General features: G+C 44.5%; 1 protein-coding gene across 1 annotated transcript in view; it reads right to left on the bottom strand.

Annotated features, from left to right (window-relative positions):
• Positions 1-1902: 1902 nt before the first annotated feature.
• Positions 1903-18672, bottom strand: part of cxadr (CXADR Ig-like cell adhesion molecule) — a 49784-nt gene continuing 33014 nt past the window's right edge. The window contains exons 3-7 of the mRNA XM_080748907.1: positions 14380-14584; positions 8440-8595; positions 7898-8020; positions 7054-7192; positions 1903-5318 (exon numbers count right to left, since the gene is read on the bottom strand). Coding sequence (XP_080605033.1) covers positions 5033-5318; positions 7054-7192; positions 7898-8020; positions 8440-8595; positions 14380-14584 — 909 coding nt within the window. The 3' untranslated portion in view covers positions 1903-5032. The remainder of the gene's footprint in view (positions 5319-7053; positions 7193-7897; positions 8021-8439; positions 8596-14379; positions 14585-18672) is intronic.

Raw genomic sequence — 18672 nt, 5'->3', positions numbered from 1 at the left:
AATATCATGAGAACTGGGTTACCTTGTAGGCTAAAGTGACATGACATTAAAACTTTAGTGATTGTAGTTTAAATCTATATGCAATTGGTTGTCATGTCTAATTTATGTATTGTAATGCCTTAATATACAAGTGATAGTTACCCTATGTGGAATCTGTGTGTCAGACCGCAGGAAGCTATGGCATCAGCTAATGGGGATCCTCCTAATATAACCACATACACATGATTTCCTCCACAGTCATTTCTTTTGCATTTCACAGTATTCAGCATAGTTAATTAGAAAGCTAATTTCGTACAACTTTGATTAGCCGTGGCTGGTGATGCAGCTAATTACAAACCACATTAACTAAGGAGAAAATTGGCACGAACAGAAAAGAGCTAAGCAAATGTTGACTTCTCACTTCAAAATGCCCATTACATGATGTGAGGGACAATAATAGGCTATAGCAGGAGAATAACAATTAGTCAATATCACGTGATGCAACGAGTGGATATGCCTGATTTATACTTGGTTGTGTGCCTTGTCGCGTGCTGATAATAGGCTATTAGCCGATCTACAAGCTCATGTGTGACATTGCCATACAATGTTGGCTTGTAGATCTGTTATTTTTAGTCCAGGTGCCTGGTTCAGAAGCCTGTGCATGTTTATATGCTAAGTTGTTGGCTGGGGAGATGGCGTGTGGCGATCGCGCATGCCTACTTCATGATTAATTACAGTCATTAAGTGGTTAGAAAGTCCGCTCACCTGGCGCTAGGGTTGAAAATCACTGCTTGATTAAAATTAATCACAGTAGAAGGTGGCAGGAGGTTGGATCCCTGGGGGAATAAGCGTTGTCTGTTATCAGAGGAGAGAAAATAGGTTTTTATCTAACATGGTTAGGAGTAGTTCACCCCAAAAAGTACTTATTTCCTATCGATTACACAGGGGGTCACAAGGGGGGGAAAGTGGGACTGAGTTACCAGGGCCCAAGGTGGAGGGGCCTTAATTATTTTATATACTTAAAAAATAGCAGATACAGATACAAGCTCACAGCGCGGCACCGAGTGGGAATTCATAGGAATGAAACAAAAACTAAAGAACTAAGGCTTCATGGGGTGTGTAATTGATAAAAATAAGTCTTGTTTTTGGGGTGAACTACTCCTTTTAACTTTGCTGCTGCCAGGGAAATTAAACAACAAAACGTGACTTTTTCCATTCGTTTTGTGGACTTTTATTATTCAAAAATACAGCACAAAACACGCACAGAAAAAATAAAAGCGAAAGTAAAATAAATGCACAGCGTGCAAACCTCAAAGATCTTCATACAATATTAGTACACCATTTAAAAAGCTACAGTTAATAAGATTAGTAGTACTTGTCATGAATGTTGGATGGTACAGTAGGACTGTCTCTCTCTAATGGCTCTGTACAGTTTGCCTGCAGTTGAAGATCTAAATAAAATACTATATAGAAGTCTCATCCTGCCAGTGAACCCCAACGCACGCACGCACGCACGCACACACGCACACCCCTTGGGTTTAAGACAAGCTGACAGATTGGGCACCTTTTTATAGGTGACCGTGAGCCTAAGGTTTCGCTTTCCACAGTGCAGGGAGATGTAGCTCTGCTTCATGGGTGTGACATCACACCTGCCAGAACCAGGAAGAAGAGAGTCCATGAGCTACACCTGTCACCCATCTTCAGTCCCCAAAAGACACACACACACACACACACACACACACACACACACACACACACACACACACACACACACACACACACACACACACAAAATACTAGGGGATCCCACCTGTATCGAGGGACATTAGCCGCTTTCCAATCCGAGGGATTCACACTTTGAAGTGCGATTTTCAAGGGCTGTGACGTCACTGATCACAGATCTACAAGCTCACAATGCGTCGCAACGCAACGCATTGTGAGCTTGTAGATACGCTATTTGGCGCGGCCCAGTGACGTCATAGCCCTTGAAATGCGAAATGGGAAAGTGTGAATCCCTCGGATTGGAAAGCGGCTATGCACTCTGCAATGACAAGACCCCAGCACCCCACCTCTCCATTTTAGAGTTACATAGGCCAAGCACAGCACTGCAGAGCATCTTATATACATACTCACATCCACCGTCATTGTAGCATTAGACTAGGTTGTTATTAGAGCTACTGTTACTTTGACAGGTGATTTATACATATAGCCAAACATGTAATAAAAAAAAGCACATCACGATGAATACAAAAAAATAATTGTGGATGCAACCAAAGTTTCAAATATAAAATAAAAGCACAAGAACAGTGCCGTTTTTTTTTTGTCAACCGTGCACAGGTGGGGAAGGGTGGGACCATAGCCTTGAACAGATTAAGAACAACAACAGAACAAATATCACATACTGGTCATATTAACTCATTGACTGCCAAGGCACGAGTTTCACGAGTTATTACAGTACTCCCAGGCTGCCACAGCCCGAGTTTCCCGAGTTGGAAGCCATTTTGAAAAAAATATATATATATATATATTTATTTTTTTTCAAATTTTTTTTTTATAAAAAAATTTCTAAAAATGCCTCAAATGTATTAGGCATGATCGCAATTGCGAAATTGCATGTTTAGCCCCATAACAAACACATCTTTCAAAATGTCAAAAATGGCTGTTTTGTCTGACTTTGAAGGCTTGTATCTCATGAATGCCTGAACGGATTTCCAAGTGGATTTTTTTGTTTGAAAGCTGTTAAAAAGTACTACACATATGGTGCATGATCTAGGCATGGGCGTGCACGATCCGTGCACTAAAAATTGATCCATGCACTAGAAATTTGGAAGGTGGCAGTGTTTGTTTTGTCTGACTTTGAAGGCTTCTATCTCATGAATGCCTGAACGGATTTCCAAGCGGATTTTTTTGTTTGAAAGCTGTTAAAAAGTACTACACATATGATGCATATATGGTGCATGGGCGTGCACGATCCGTGCACTAAAAATTGATCCGTGCACTAGAAATCTAGGATAGTGGCAGTCTGGTACTTGGGGGCCATCTTGAAATGGCATTCAATGAGTTAAGTCCAGTCACATTGAGAGACACCTGTTGAGTTGGTCACAAGATTCTTAATCTGGCACCACTACTCTCAAGGCCACCTGGACAGCCAGTGTGACAGCTGTGTAGAAGTCAATAGGTACAAGAAGGCACAACAGAATGAATTTGCAGCCTGCGGGCTGTACAGGAAACAAACTATGGAGCACTAAATGTAAGGCTGGAGGATTAATTCTTCACTGCAACGTTATTAATCAGAAGAAAAGGAAAACACTTCGACTTTTCTGACTGTTAGCTAGTTCATAAAGAGGAGGACAATTTGTGATTGGTGCCTTTGTGACTGGCCAGGCACACCTACCATATGTTGGATAATAAGGACATAATTGACTCAGGGAATTTTAACATTTCCTCAGGCAAGCCACTACTTTGTGGAGTATCATGTTAAGACTGTACTGTAAAACCTGCGAATTAGCAGATATTTGCAGTATACTGTTGCATAAGCAGGCTCCAGGTTACCCTTACAATACAAACCTGCTGTATGCACAGCACCAGTGATTCACTATTCTCAGGCTTATCACGTTTCATTCATTTTATGGGCACTTCGTATTTACGTCCTAGATAGTGTGCCTCTGGGTGTATAATTTCATTAAAAAGTCCAATTAATGACACCGGCCCTGCTAAGACCTCCATACTGACCATAGAAAGAAGCTTAATCAAGATATTGGCTCCTTGTAATGCCACAGCAAATAAGGAGGATTAACTACTTCAGACCTTTAGACCAGGGTCATAGATAGCCCAGATGATAAATTAAGAGCGGCTGCTATGTTGCGTGTTTGGGGCAGGGATGTTTTGTTAATTAAGGGTCTGAGGAGTGGGGGGGGGGGGCTGGTTCCAGTCAAACATAATCAGATGAGAATGCTCAGTGAAGCTGCTTTTCAAGCCGTTTTCCTCTACACCGAGATGTGTTCTTCTAAGAACTTGGGGGGCAGGGGGTGGGGTAGTCTTTTTCTTTTTTACTCTGAAAACCCAAAACAATAATCCCCCAATCACAAGCGGCAGTGATTTGCACCGCCCCATTCATTAACCACCAGCCAATCCTCTCACACTCCACCCCTAAACTAGCCAATTCAAACAGTAAACGGTTTAACAACAAATGGCTGACCTAAATGCTTCCAGGGCTGATAAATACCATATGACCAGTAACGTAGCGAGCGTCTTAGAAGTCTAGTAGCGGAAAGAATGGCTGCTTCGTTCAGGTTATGAATTCTTCATTTCAAATCCTGGTAATTTCTTCATAAGAACCGATCTGCTACATTATCAAAAGGTTTTCTTCACATCGTTTTTGTCAAATGTTGAATCCCTGGAGTTAAATACCGTAGAATAAAAATGGTAAAAAATAAAATAAAATGATACTGTAGTAATAGGCATTTTATCAATCAGACAGTAGCTGAGCTCTACACGTTCCATCACAAGCCTTCCCCACACTCACGCATACAGTTGTAATTCTATACATACATACATACATACATACATACAGATGTATACATCACTTACCCATGGTCAATCACTGGCCTGAAACATACAGTATTTTAAAGGGAAGGGCCATCCAAAAAAAAAAAAACATGCATTCTAAATATGTACAATAAAATCTGTATATTGACCATTCAAATGTATATCCACACTAGTATGATGTTTTTTTGTTTCGTTTTTTTTTCTTCTTCTTTTTCTTGTTTTTGCCTGTGAGAACGTCCAAGAAGTAAAACTCATAAAAGTATATGTAGGCTGACAGTCTGAGTTCTGACAACAGTTAATGTGGTTTGTTGTAGTTCCAGTAATGTACCACGTTTTCCTTCTCAACACCACACCAGAGCCAGCCTTCATAGAGGAAGCATCCATCCAATAGCAAGATCCTTCCTCCCAACTTCATTGGCTTGTGTGTGTGTGTTTGTGTGTGTGCGCGCGTCTCCCCCACCAACCCAACACTGTCCCGTCCTCCTTAGCGAGGAGGGATAGTGGGTTAGACAATGGAGCCGTCCCTGTTCTGGGCAGGGATCATGACGGGGATGGCGCCCATGCGACTGAGGTTGGGGCCGGCCATCTTGGGGGCGGTGGGCGGGGGCAGCGGGGCGTGGCTGGGAGGCCTGTCGTAGTCCTCCGTGGAGGGGATCTTGTCGTACTGGGGCTTGAGGGCGTACTCGTGCAGGTTGGAGGGCGACATGGAGCCCAGGGACGAGCGCTGGCTGCCCACGCTGGTGAAGCTGCGCGCCGTGGAGACGCGGCTCTTGGGAGGAGGGACGTCCTCCCTGAAAGGAGACAATAGAGAGGAGGGCAGTGTTCAGACAGCAACACGGGGCTTTGGTTCTTGTTTGAGTTTTTAGTTGTTTTGCGAGAACATGGAGGACAACCTAACAATTCCTTTCACACTGTGTGACAGCATTTGACCGATGAAGTGACCGCTCTCATTCTCAAGAATAAACCACAGGTCAGAGGCGAAGGCGCAGAGTTAGAAATAGAAAGACATGGATAAAGGACAGAGTAAAAACGTTGGGGGTGGAGGGGGATGTCTGCTTTGGTCACAGTGAGCGAGTGATTGCCTTCTGCAGTGGCTGAGCAGCCAGACAACCCTATCGTCCCTCTGCCACCACATTAGCTACTAATAAGCAGCGATAATCCAGTTAAGAGCTCAATCAAACCGAGCCTGAGGGGCCAGGACACATTTGGTACACATATTTTGTTCATACTACAGTAGTTATCAAGTGCGCGTGTGTGTGTGTGTGTGTGTGTGTGTGCGCGCGCGCACACGTTTGTGAGTTGGGGGAGGGGGGGGGGCTTACAGTGTTAATATTGTAATCCTCTTTGACCTACAATTGACCATATTCACATGGTGGCCATTTTGCTGTTATGTAATAACTGGGGTTGGGAAAACCCTACCTAGGTGTGGGGTGTAATACTGTAAATAGTATTTGCTAATTTAAAAAAAAAAGAAAGAAAAAAAAAGACAAGCACACGTCATGTTTAGATACAGTACAGAGCAGAGTAGCGTTGAGGACAGGGCTGAAAAGAGGCACTGCATGAACAGCCCCGACCAGAGGGGTGTGTGTGTGTGTGTGTGTGTGTGTGTGTGTGTGTGTGTGTGTGTGTGTGTGTGTGTGTGTGTGTCTGTGTGTTGGGTCTGTTTGTGTGTGTGCGCGCGCATGCATGCGTGTGTGTGTGCAGCCAGCAACAGACAGGGGATCTACAGAGCAAACAAAAGCTTTCAAACTGATTACCACAGCCATTTATTTGCGGATGGGTAAAAAAAAAAAAAAAAAAGGAAAGGAAACCGCTGATGGGGCGACAACCATTTTCATGGCCCAGTAGGCTGTGTGTGTGTGTGTGTGCATAAGAGTTGCCGGATGATGACATGAGATGGCGGTCAGTGTCACAAGTCCCCGGCTGCATTTTAATGGCTGCCCATCCACACATGTGCACACAAATAGGCTACTTTCCTCAGACATTTTCAATTACTACTATATTTCACTATGACGTTTCATGCGGGAGTTTGCTAGAGTACATTAAAGTAACACGATGCTGTATGACAAGTTGGACTAATATCAAATTGAGAACATGCAGGCATTTTTTGATTACCTACAGTATAAGCAGACAAGCCCTGTAATCTTTGGCACCCCCTAAGGAGGTCTCAGACCCCAGGTTGGTAAACATTATCCTAAGCAATCCAGGTCCCGAATGCACCCTTTCAGGTCTGTAAGTGCAAATGGATGCTTACAGGTCCATTTGGTTATCTTTGTACACTCTGAGTTATGGGGGTTGTAGATATTATTTCAGAACCAGTGAGCTAAACTACTGTAATAGTGTAATGATTTATTTATGTCTGTGCTGAAGTTTTATTTCAACGAGAGCTGAAGTAGTCGCCTAGCAACTGTCGCTGTATTCTCAGGGTTCCAAAGGCTCTTTCTTGATTTCTTGACGTCCATTATCGTACCATGCCAAATGATGTTTTTTAACCACACCCACTCATTAGCGTTGAAGGAACAGTACCTGATTTCATTACAGATCTCCTTCTCATACTTCTTGCGGTTTCGAGCACGGAAAAGGCAGAAGAGAATGATGGCAATGATGAGGAGGATGAGCAGCACTGCGATGATGGACCCCACGATGATTCCTGCCGTGTTGGGGGCTGAACAAGACCATCACAGAACATAAGTCAAGACATAAAGCTCTCACAGTTTGGATGGTGACTTAAATATTACTTAAATCAAGGGTCTTCAACAGGGGGTCCGGGACCCCAAGGGGGTCCTCAGAGTTACTACAGGGGGTCCTCCAAATCTTTGTGTGATAGAAATGTTTTTCTATCCTATCCTAGCATCCATATTCAGAGAACTTTAGCCAAAAATAGCAGATCTACAAGCGCGAGGCATTGTGAGCTTGTAGAATGGCTATTTTCAGCAAATACGTTTGGTGTAGAGGGGAAAAAGAGCAGACTAAGCACAGAGTGAAATGTCAAGTTAAGTATTGATGGTTCAAGTGGTTAAATATCTGAAAACACAAATTGACATGAATCCAAAATACAATGATGATTGTGCTGTCAAAACTATATAGAATCTCTGAAAAGGTTGTGGGGGTCCCTGCTTCATCCCTTTCTCCACTAAGGGGTCCTTGGCCTGAAAACGTTGAAGAGCCCTGACTTAAATATCATTGCCCCATCAGCACGCAAAATCCATATTAGCGCTGCCATGTTTTCAACACAGTTACAATGCTATTGGCACACTGGCAAACAATTTTATTGTAGCTGCCCACCAACTGCCCAGTGTAAATTGGTAACGGTCTGAAGTAAGCAGAGTACTGAGGAGACAGGCGGACAGGAAGCTGGATGGGCACTCACGTGGTGTTACACTGAGCTGTAGAATGCACTCCTCGCTGCCAACGCGGTTGTTGGCCGTGCAGCGGTAGATCCCAGATGCTGTAGCAGACGCGTTCCTCACGTTCATGGTGCCTGCAACAGGGTCTGTAGAGCAAGGATGAAATCATTTGATGAGGGAAAAAAGAGAATGTCTACAAACTGCTGTACTGTGTTTTGTTTTTGTCGTGGTCAGTGTCTGTTCCAACATTGTGTGACGTTGTAGATCTGCTATTTTTGAATATCCAAAGTCTAAACCAACAATTAACTTGCTGGTGACCCCCTTGGAACCCCTTCACGGACGCCTGAGGGTCCTCGGACACCTGAGAACCACTGCTGTACAACAAATTCCCTTCAATCTATCAATTCTCCACTTACGCCACTGACTATGAATGACAAACTCTGCTGTATTAAACAAGATGACGCTAATGGACATTAGCCAGACCCCCAGCAAGCGCACGCGACCTTTAAAAACCTGGCGGATTGCTGAGAAGCAATTTGTTTTCTATTCCTTTATTTATCCTTACCCAGAACAGCGGAGGCGGGCAGCAGCTTGCTGTCACTGGTCCTCTCCCATGTGTATCGCAGGGGGTTGGTGCCCTCGCTAGAAATGCACCTCACCACAACGTCCTTGCCCTCCTCCGTGGCGCCTTCTGCGTAGCACCTGGGCTTGGACGGCTTCACTGTGGAGAGATGACATGTGGAGGGGAGGAGAAGAGGAGGGGGACGTTATTTACAGCAGACACACCCAGGTGGACCAACACAACACACACACACAGACACCCTTGGACCAACTCAACCCACACACCCCTCACCCTTGTTTCTCAATCTCTCACTACCTGGTGGCGCAGGTTGGCTATGTGTGTGTGTGTGTGTGTGTGTGTGTGTGTGTGTGTGTGCGCGCGCACGTACATACAGTATAAATGTGTATGAGTGGCTCTCGCCGTTGACTTCCACTTGCTCATCAGCATCGAGTCATCAGCATAATGAGAGCAGTAATCAGGGTAATTGATACAGCTGCTGTCATTACAGGTGCTGTCAGTCAAGATAATGTGGACTGGAGAAGAGAGATGTGAGCCATCGGTGCATGTATGCGTTGCATACACAAACACATGGTGCGTGCACACACAAACGCTCAAAGTGAAGGGAACTCTTCATGGGGGAAAAGCAAACGTGTCATGTACGGAATGCAGACTCGTCCTTTAGCCAGTTTTTAGTGTTGGCACAAAATAAGGATAGGGATGGGACGATACGTGATATTATCGCTTATCGTGATAAAAAACACTCACGATAATCGTATCGTGGAGATTTAATTTATCGTCATATCGTCCTCCGTCATGCACTGGGAACAATTCACGTTTTATTTGCCGAGCTGCATATCCAGTACCACTTAAACCCTCTATAATTGGTAAAAGGTACTTATAATATACGTACTTGATACAGTCTCTCCATCAAATTTGCCAAAAAATAGACGATCTACAAGCTCACAACATGTCGCGTTGCTACGCGTTGTAGCTTGTAGATCGTCCATTTTTTGGCAAATGTTCCGCCCCAGGATAATGGATTTTGATTATCGAGATAATATCATAAATCGTGATTTATTTTGTCACAATAATCGCGATATGACATTTTCATATCGTCCCATCCCTAAATAAGGATAGGCAAGGGATTCTAAAGTATTCTAAAGCAAACACACCCATAATTAATAGCAGAACAGTTCCAGTGAAATGCAAAAGGGCAGACAGCAATGTGGTCAGCCAAGCATTGAGCGAAGAGACAGGAAGAAAGGAGAGAGGATGGGAGTGAGTGAGGAGGTGGAAGGTAGAGTAGAGGTGATGTAGGGGCGTAGGAAGAGGTATGGGGTCGAGAGAATCTGAGGTCACGTATTCCTAGATTCAACTCCATATTGTGTGTGTGTGTGTGTGTGTGTGTGTGTGTGTGTGTGTGTGTGCGTGCGTGCGTGCGTGTGTTTGTTGTAGGCATGTCTACGGGAGTGTGTATGTTACCAGACAGTGCTGACATCACAGCGTTGTAATGAGCACTGTAATAACAAAAAGCCCTGGAGCTGAGCAGGGCTTGCTGGGGTGGGGGCTTAGCAGGCAGACGCGTGTGGATTAACACCAGACAGACAGCTCTGTCCTGTGGGAGCACTCCCACTAATCTAATATAGACAGGGGTCGGGATGGAGGGAGAGAGGGGAAAAATTAAACGAGTGCTGAGCGGACGGAAGGACGATGGGTGGCAAGGCTGCGAACTCCAACAAACTGCTCTTTCGCCACTGACCGCATGCTCACCATCTACACACCCCCATGCGCGCGCACACACACAATAAATGTCAGCCCACTGTGACATTTTGAATGCCTCTTTAAAAGGGTGAAAGTCAACTCGACACATCCCTGGGCTCTGACACGCAGCTTCTCATATTAGCGATGCCGTGTGACGTGCGCAGATTTATATGTTTGATATGAGGAAGAAAGATGAGGTCAAAAATGTACAGAGACTACAGAGGTTGGAGAACTACAGAGAGATAAAGGGACGAAATGGGAGAGGGACAGAGAGAGAGAGAGAGAGGGACAGAGAGAGAGAGAGAGAGAGAGACCGAGATAAGGGATGGCTGTTGGAACATAAATGGATAGGGAAAGGAGATTTATGAGTTGTACAAGGCTATACTGTGGCCAAGATAAGTGGAAAGGGATAGCTGAACCAGGGTACAGTAGCCATTGTGGTTAGGATGTGGTAAAGACCAAATAGCCAACTACCTTCGTTCACACCAACGTAATGGCACAATTTCAAATAATGAAACATGCCTGATATGTGCTGCGTCGTACGACGGCGTCACTGACCAAAAATAGCCGATTCATAAGCTCACAGCGCGGTGCATTCGTGATGTGTTGTGAGTTTATAGATTGGCTATTTCTGGTCTGCGACGCTATTGTATGACAAGTGGCCATGATGAGGAGCATTTGGACTGAGCTCCCAGGTAAAGGCAGAGCTGAAGTGACTGGGCACTATCTGTATGGATGAGGTCCAGTTGGAGATGGTGAGCGGTTGTGAGAGCTGCTGACGGGGCCTATTGAGTACACTGTGGTGGACTGCAGGTGGGCCCTTCTCCTCCGGTTAACTTCACTGTCGGTCCTCAGCCAAAGACTATACACAACTGGGGAAACTAGACAATCCCCCGCTTGGTTCTTAAACTTGTGTTTTAGTGACCCTGTGTGTTATACCTTGATGCCAGTATAGGGCGGGTAATGGGGTATACTGTACGACGCATGGGCCAGTGTAGGGTCTGATATGCGGGTGCCCCACACACCCATTCTTGAGACCGTGTACTGTATATTGTGATAAGATCAACCTGAAGGTAAAACGCAGAGCAGGCAACATGTCCACCCCTACCATCATCGGCAGCCAGAACACCTAGCTGCCCCTGAGGTCGATGTCTCTTCCTGTCTCTACTCTCTACATATACACACAATAGTTGTTGTACTAACACATTCCAGGAACGTTGTGATAGTCTAGTGACTTGTGTGGTGACTAAACATTTGAAAGATCTAAATCAATCCAACTTTCATTGTTTTGGTAACGTGTGACGCGGCTCCAAGGGTAAGGGCAGGTATATTTAACCTTCTCCCATGGTCTCTGCACAAAGAGTCACTGGATATTAATGGGTACATTCATCTCATTAGAGCCAAGACAAGAGTTTAGTGCTTAGAAATGCAACACTGCTAAGAAACTGGATCGTTTCCAACAACCCCTTCCTGGTCGAGCTTGTTGGTGCAGTACAAGGCACAGCAAGAATTCTATAGTGTCAACAATGTTGATATGCAAGTTCACATTTCTAAATCTAAAGCACCTTCTATAAGGGAAACCGGTTCAGTAATGACATAATTCCAACCTTGTACCAATGTACTAAGCTGTGGCATATGCAAATTCCATGCAGGAAGCAATTAAACGTTCGACATGGATGAGTTACTTGACCGACCAGCAAGGCCACAGTGTGTGTTTGTCTAGGGAGTGAAACAGCTGGCTTACACAACACCTACGTATGATGCAGCAGTTTCTGTTCAGTTAAAAGTCAACAAATAACCTGCATCTTTTAGTTTTCCTTGAAAGCGAGGTAAGAGAGCAGGAAAGAGCTCAGTGATCAATCTGATCAATACAATGTCCTTTCCCAATAGAGAACATACTGTACGTACATTTGTAAAATCAAATAAAGTGGAGGAAATAAACCAAGAAAGGTTAGACCACCACATATAATTCTAGAGCGGATTACATCAAACAGCTGGGTTTCCAGCACGCTGCAGTCCAGCTCATGTCTCACATGTTTCCTCATATCTGTACCTTGTTGCAGATATACTGTCTAACTAAAGTTGAAAAGGCTAAAATAATATTGTAAAAAAGAAAGAACAGGTGCTAGGGCATGCTATTTGACATCCTCAAATATTTTTTTATTCTGTTACCTTAAAAGGGAGTGGGTCACCCCCCAAATGACTTTTTTTCTATCGATACTCACGCCATGGAGACTTGAGTTCAATAATATCTTGTCACATTCCTAAGACAAAAATGTGATATATAGGGGCACGGTGGCGCAGTCAGTAGTGCTGTCGCCTCACAGCTAGAAGGTCCTGGGTTCGATTCCCGCCGGGGGACACTGTGGGTGCTGGGGGCGTGTTCCCTCCTCCGCGTCATCAGTGCCCACACCCTAGGTGGGGTTGGCAAAAGGGCCTTTCTGTGTGGAGTTTGTATGTTCTCCCCGTGTCTCCTAGGGTAGATACCCTCACAAAAACATGCAGTAATCCTGGTCTCTATAAAGCCTCCACCTGGCCAGCCGGGGCGCCTGATGGAGTGGAACTGGTTGGAATAACGTGTTCCTTCCACGCGCTACGTCCAACCGGGGAAGCTCCCCCTGTCAGGTGATAAGAAGCGGCCTGCTCACTCCTCATGCATTGAAGGAAGCATGAGCTCAGTTCGGGGCCCTCCCCAGGTTGGCAGAGGGAGAGTAGAGCCCAGGATCACAGCTTAGGCAATTGGCACCGGGTGAAAAAATGGGTTACAAAAATCGTGGGATAAAAATTTTAGAGAAAAAAAATGTGATTATAGTAAATTAACCGGAATCAATGGGGGTAAATTAATTCTAATCACATTTTTGTCTCAGGAATGCACCGAAAAACTAAAAATATTATTAAATCGAGGTCTCCATGGCGTGAGTAATCAATAGAAATAAAGTCATTTTGGGGGTGAACTACTCCTTCAAACTGTTCAAGGTTATGGTCCCAAAAAAAAAAAAAAACACTGTTCTTGTGCTTTTATTTTATATTTGAAATGTTGCTTGAACCCACAATATTTGTTTAAATTCATTACGTGATGTGCTTTCTTATGACATGTTTGGCTATATGTATAAATAACCTGTCAAAGTAACAGTAGCTCTAATCACAACACAGTGTGATGCTACAATGATGATGGATGTGAGTATGTATATAAGATACTCTGTGCTTGGCCTATGTAAACTCTGGGCGCTGGGGTCTTAACATTCAGAGTCGTTTCAAAAGTGTCTCGATGTACAAGCAGAGCAATTACCTTTAAACACTTTTGAAAAATGGTAAATTGAAGAAACAGTGTACAGACAAACAAAGCAATTACCCTTCAAACACTTTTGAAAAACAAATAATATTTGTGCACAAAACTAACCTATCCTTTGTGGATATATAGGCCAACTATTTCTGACAGCAATGCACAATTCTTATGGTTTTGTAAGTTACACCTCCATCAGTTCCAATGTAACAGCTTTGACTACACACCATTTTATTGCTTTTCAATGGTAAATGGTGCATTTATATAGTGCCTTTATCCAAGGCACTTTACACAATTGTGCATTACATTCACCCATTCACACACACATATACTGACGACGGAGGAAACCATGCAAGGCACCAACCTGGTCATCTGGAGCAATTAGGGGTTCAGTGTCTTGCTCAAGGACACTTCAACACCAACTCTGAGGTAGGGATGCTCTAAGCCTGAGCTACTGCCGCCCCAATTGTACATACATTATTTTGTTTTGATTGTATTATTCCACTTTTGCATTTGGCAATGTTGGCGTTTGTTACCAATTATTTTCATAGCAATTATTCCATGATTACTTTTTCAATTAATTGAATTATCCTGAAGCACTTTCCCCCCATATATCAGCAAAGTATTTACCATCGTAAGAATAATTCTGATGTCCTATTTAAAATTTTGTCGTAGAACGATGTGATGGAAAATAGCTTAAATAGTCCATCTACAAGCTCGCATTGCGATGCATTGCGGTTGTGGGACTTGTAGACTGGGCATTTTAAATATGTTATTTAGCTATTTTTTGGGAAGGCATTTGTTTTACGATTCCTCCAAAATTAAATCAATAATTTCATTTAAATCATTTGAATGGATTAGTTCAATTAACTGCTGCAGCCCTAATTGCTTCCACTCACCCATGACGGTCAACAGAATCTTCCTGCTTTTGATGCCAGGGGCCTTCTTCACCTTACACTGGTAGGTGCCCGTGTCGGACGACTTCAACCCCGTCAGGTTGATGGAGCCGTCGCCGTTCTTGGGGTCGGCGGAGTTGAAGTGGGCGCGCCCCCTCAGATCGGGGTGGTAGTCCTCGTACGCTCTGTCCCCTGCATATAGGATCACCTGGAGGTGGGAAGAGAAAGAGAGACAGAGAGAGACAAGATGGGTGGGAGGTGTGGGGGTAGAGCAAAAAGAGGGTGTTAGGAAAAAAGTGACAATGTTTATTGAGAGTGTGATTCTGTATCTTGGACTTATCGGTTTACAAAAACACCGCAGCCTTCTGGGGAAAGAAAAACAGAGAAAGTAGACCTTGAAATGACAGTATGATCACTGAGAACATGGGCCTGCTCACTGAACCAACCAAAACAAGAGCTAGAGAGAGAGGCTGTGTAAGCGATAGAAAGTTGTTGCTCTTTTATCTCCCCAACGCCCTTCAGTCTGGCAGCCTGTGCTGTATTGCCCTTCCTTTGCTGCCGTCAAAGCTTGGACATGGTAGAAACAAAGCCACCACTGTGAGGCAAAATCAACACCTGCTGTGTCAACAGCACAGCCATGGCTCTGCTGGCGCTAACCAAAAATAATACCCGCGCACCCCTGTGTGAATCTGTCTGCCACTTGAAGGCAAGGAGGAAATACCAGGAGATGAAGGCCAGGTGGAGCTAAAAGCGCTGCAGTAGGTCAGAACACACACACACAAAACAAGCAAGCAACTAACGACAAAAAGGGAAGGGAAGGAAAAAACAAACAATAATGAGGAGAGTTCTAATTCTCAGTTCCCACACGGTACTTGCGGGGGCATATTCTAATCAACACCATTTCCATGGAGACTGTCATCTAGGGGATTTTCTATGCCACAATGTCAATGAAGGGGCACGAGCGCAATGAAAGCCCAGGATCAACGGTGGAAAAAGAGTTGAAAACTGATTCAACATGGCGAGTGGAGAGGATATACAATGAAACCATCAGAGGAGATGGAGTGCTCAAAATGGAAGAGGGAAACAAAAGCGAAATGGCAAGTCAGCGGGGGGTTCTGGTGAGTGGGGAGTTAGTCTTGTCTTTGTGGAAGCCTCGATTTGGACTCTTGTGCCAAGTACAAAGGGAATGATAAAGGCGCTGCATATACCTTAAGCCCTGGAATCCATAGTGGGTCTACAATCTGCCTGGTTCACAAGGAAGACAAGAGAGATATCCATCAATCTTCAAAACGTCAGCAGTAATAACATTGAGGTATAAGAGCGGAGGGCAGGAAATTAAACTGCCCCGGGCTCAGGCAGACCAGATCTCTCCCTCTCAGACGAAAACATTTAAGACCCACAAAAGGCGTGCGTGTTGTGTGTGCACAGCACACACGAGGGTGTACATGGGTAAACACAAAACTCTGGAAAAGGTCCCAGCTGCGCAATAACCTTGCGAAACGATGAATCTTGACAAAAGAAAAGCCAAAAAGAGCAGATGACATGACAAGCTGTTGTTTGGTAGATTATTGGCCAAGTGTAATCACACACACAAGGAATTTGCCTTGGTCAGCTGTTGACGTCGAGTTATATATATACAAATGAAGTCACTATAAGGGCCTGTCATAAGTGCCCTTTTAGGCACTTGTGGTGGAGGACAACAGAATATCACTGTTGTTTGTGGAGTATTGACAATAACAGGTAGGATGTACGGCTTGTACGCAGAATTACAATCCCTCCACCTGGCCTTCTGTGGGATGAACACCACAGAGTGGAGGTAAAAGACCTCTATTGTTGAGACAAGGAGGCAGCACTTGTGGACACTCAGAGTCAGACGAGAGGTGGCCAGGGTTATTTCCATGGGGGATATGTAAAGATGAGGTCATCGTCATGTGTCACTGTTGCCCTGGGAAAGGATGAGGCAGGGGGGGGGCTTAATTTGAGAGGCAAAGCAGAGGGCGATGACACCTGTACACTGGCCACACAGAGTCTGCCTGGCTGGCTGGGAGAGAGAACACTGTTGTTGAGTGTTTGTGTGCTGCTCCCAGAGGTTATTTAACTGGAATCACTCTGGACTGCCACTGCGATACGGTGTATGCCTTCACAAGAAGTGGCCGTGGCCGTGCACCCAAGTTGATCTCAAGGTTAAGGTGGAATTGCTGCCTGGAAATGAATTCAGTGGCCTTTACTGTTGTAGTGTAGATGGAGAAAATACAACAAGGCATGTCTATAACACCCAAGTGCAAGAATTGTGGATGTGTGACAAAATCATCCATACTCCTCCATACTGATAGTATTAGGACTTTATGCCCAAATCCTTGAAGTCCTTAATTCATGTATCAATGAAAATTTTCAGTACAAAAATGTCTCAAGAGCTTCACTCAAGGACACAACAGACGTTTGTGTGACATCATGGGATCAACATGGCAAGCAATCTGACTGAGTTATTGTAGTGAGTGAAATCTGTGTCCCATTCCCACCATTCATATTTGGCTTTAAATCAGTGGTTCTCAACCTGTGGGTAGGGACCCCTAGGGGGATCCCCGAATTATTTTGGGGGGGTCCCCAGATGATTAACTCAACAGTAAACAAACCAACATAACTTTTAAGTGTATAGAGGGTATCTGCACATTTCTAAAGTGACAATTTAAGGACTTTTTAATTAAACATTTGCCAAGTTGTCAAATTTTAGAGGCAGAAATTGTGCAAACAGCCGATGCTCACAACGCCTCGTTGCGAGGCGTTGTGAGCATGTAGATCTGTTATTTTCACAATAGAACCGTGTTATACAAAATGTAATTCCTCAACTCTTAGTGCTCGTCAGGGTGGGGTGGGGGGGGGGTCCCCAGTTAAAATGTGATTATTTTGGGGGTTGCGGCCAAAAAAGGTTGAGAACCACTCAGGGTTCTGTCCAATGCCATTCACTTGTGGGGGCAAATACAGAGGGTACACCCTGCTTTCAGCCAATATGTAGCCCAGCCATGAGAGCCACATGCAAATGAGTTACTGTAGGCACGCCTGGCATTTCTCATTTCAGCACAACAAAGCAACTCGCATTAGCCATGCTTCATCAGACCCCTAAAGACTCATGATATGTGGGCTATGTCAGATGATGAGAGCGACGATTTCCCACAAAATCTAGTTATGAATACACAATGCTGCGAGTTGCCGCCGACAGCATGAAAGCCCAGATTGGGAACATGTGTTTTAATATTGTAATGAATGAGAGTGTGTGTGCGTGTGCGTGTGTGTGTGTGTATGTGTGTGTGTGTGTGTGTGTGTGTATGTGTGTGTGTGTGTGTGCGCGCGCACGCGCGCGTGTGCATGTGTGTGTAGGGGGTGCAGACATGCAGCTTGGCCAGGAAGTTGCAATCATACATACATGTATTAAGGGGTTACTGCATGTTGGGGAAGTATCTCATTCTTCATATTTCTTGTGATAAAGCTACATTTATTGGGTGCACAGCTGTCTTGACGCTATGGGCTAATTCTGCTTAATTATTGCCCAGTTGGACATCATTGCTTAGTCTTTAAAGCACCATTCTGTCTACATTCACCCCTCATGAGCCATGTGTGAGCCAAGGTTCAATGTTTTTTCAGGGCATGTCTGGCCCTATGGCTATAACTGTAGTCTTGTTCCTCATCTCCTTGTCCAGCCTAGTGGCCTTGGTTCTAGCAGGACATTCTAATCCTACTGGGCACTGTCACATATATTAAGCAGCCGCTCAGAATTAACAAGCCATTAATTACACTGCACGTGACTTCAGACAGCAGCACTGGTGTGTGTGTGTGTGTGTGTGTGTGTGTGTGTGTGTGTGTGTGTGTGTGTGTGTGTGTGTGTGTGTGTGTGTGTGTGTGTGTGTGTGTGGTGGGGGAGACAAAATCTGAGAGGTCATTGAATGAATGATCCTGCACAGCGGGAGATGCCTGTCTGGAATGGCTTAAGCCCTTATACTCTGTTGTATGCCGGTGTTGCTCACTGGAAATACCCAATCTACAAGCTCATAATGCGTTGCACTGCGCTGCTTTGTGAGTTTGTAGATCTTCTATTTTCAGTGTGCAAAACCGGCATACAACCAAGTATAAATCAGGCATTAGCGATGTTAGTCTAAGAGTTGCATTTGATGGGCTGCAGCAGATGAAAAGGGAGAAAAATAATGAACCGTGAAACTGGACTTGATTTTGGAACATTCAAAAGATTTCTACCACTGCCTGGAGAGTGGAGACACTAAAGGGAAGGATCCCCACTAGGGAACC

The sequence above is a fragment of the Nannobrachium achirus genome (genome assembly GCF_963921795.1).
Source record: "Nannobrachium achirus genome assembly, chromosome: 19".
Taxonomy (NCBI): Eukaryota; Metazoa; Chordata; class Actinopteri; order Myctophiformes; family Myctophidae; genus Nannobrachium; species Nannobrachium achirus.
Note: the sequence above shows the minus strand (reverse complement) of the source record. Positions and strands in the feature narration are given on the sequence as shown.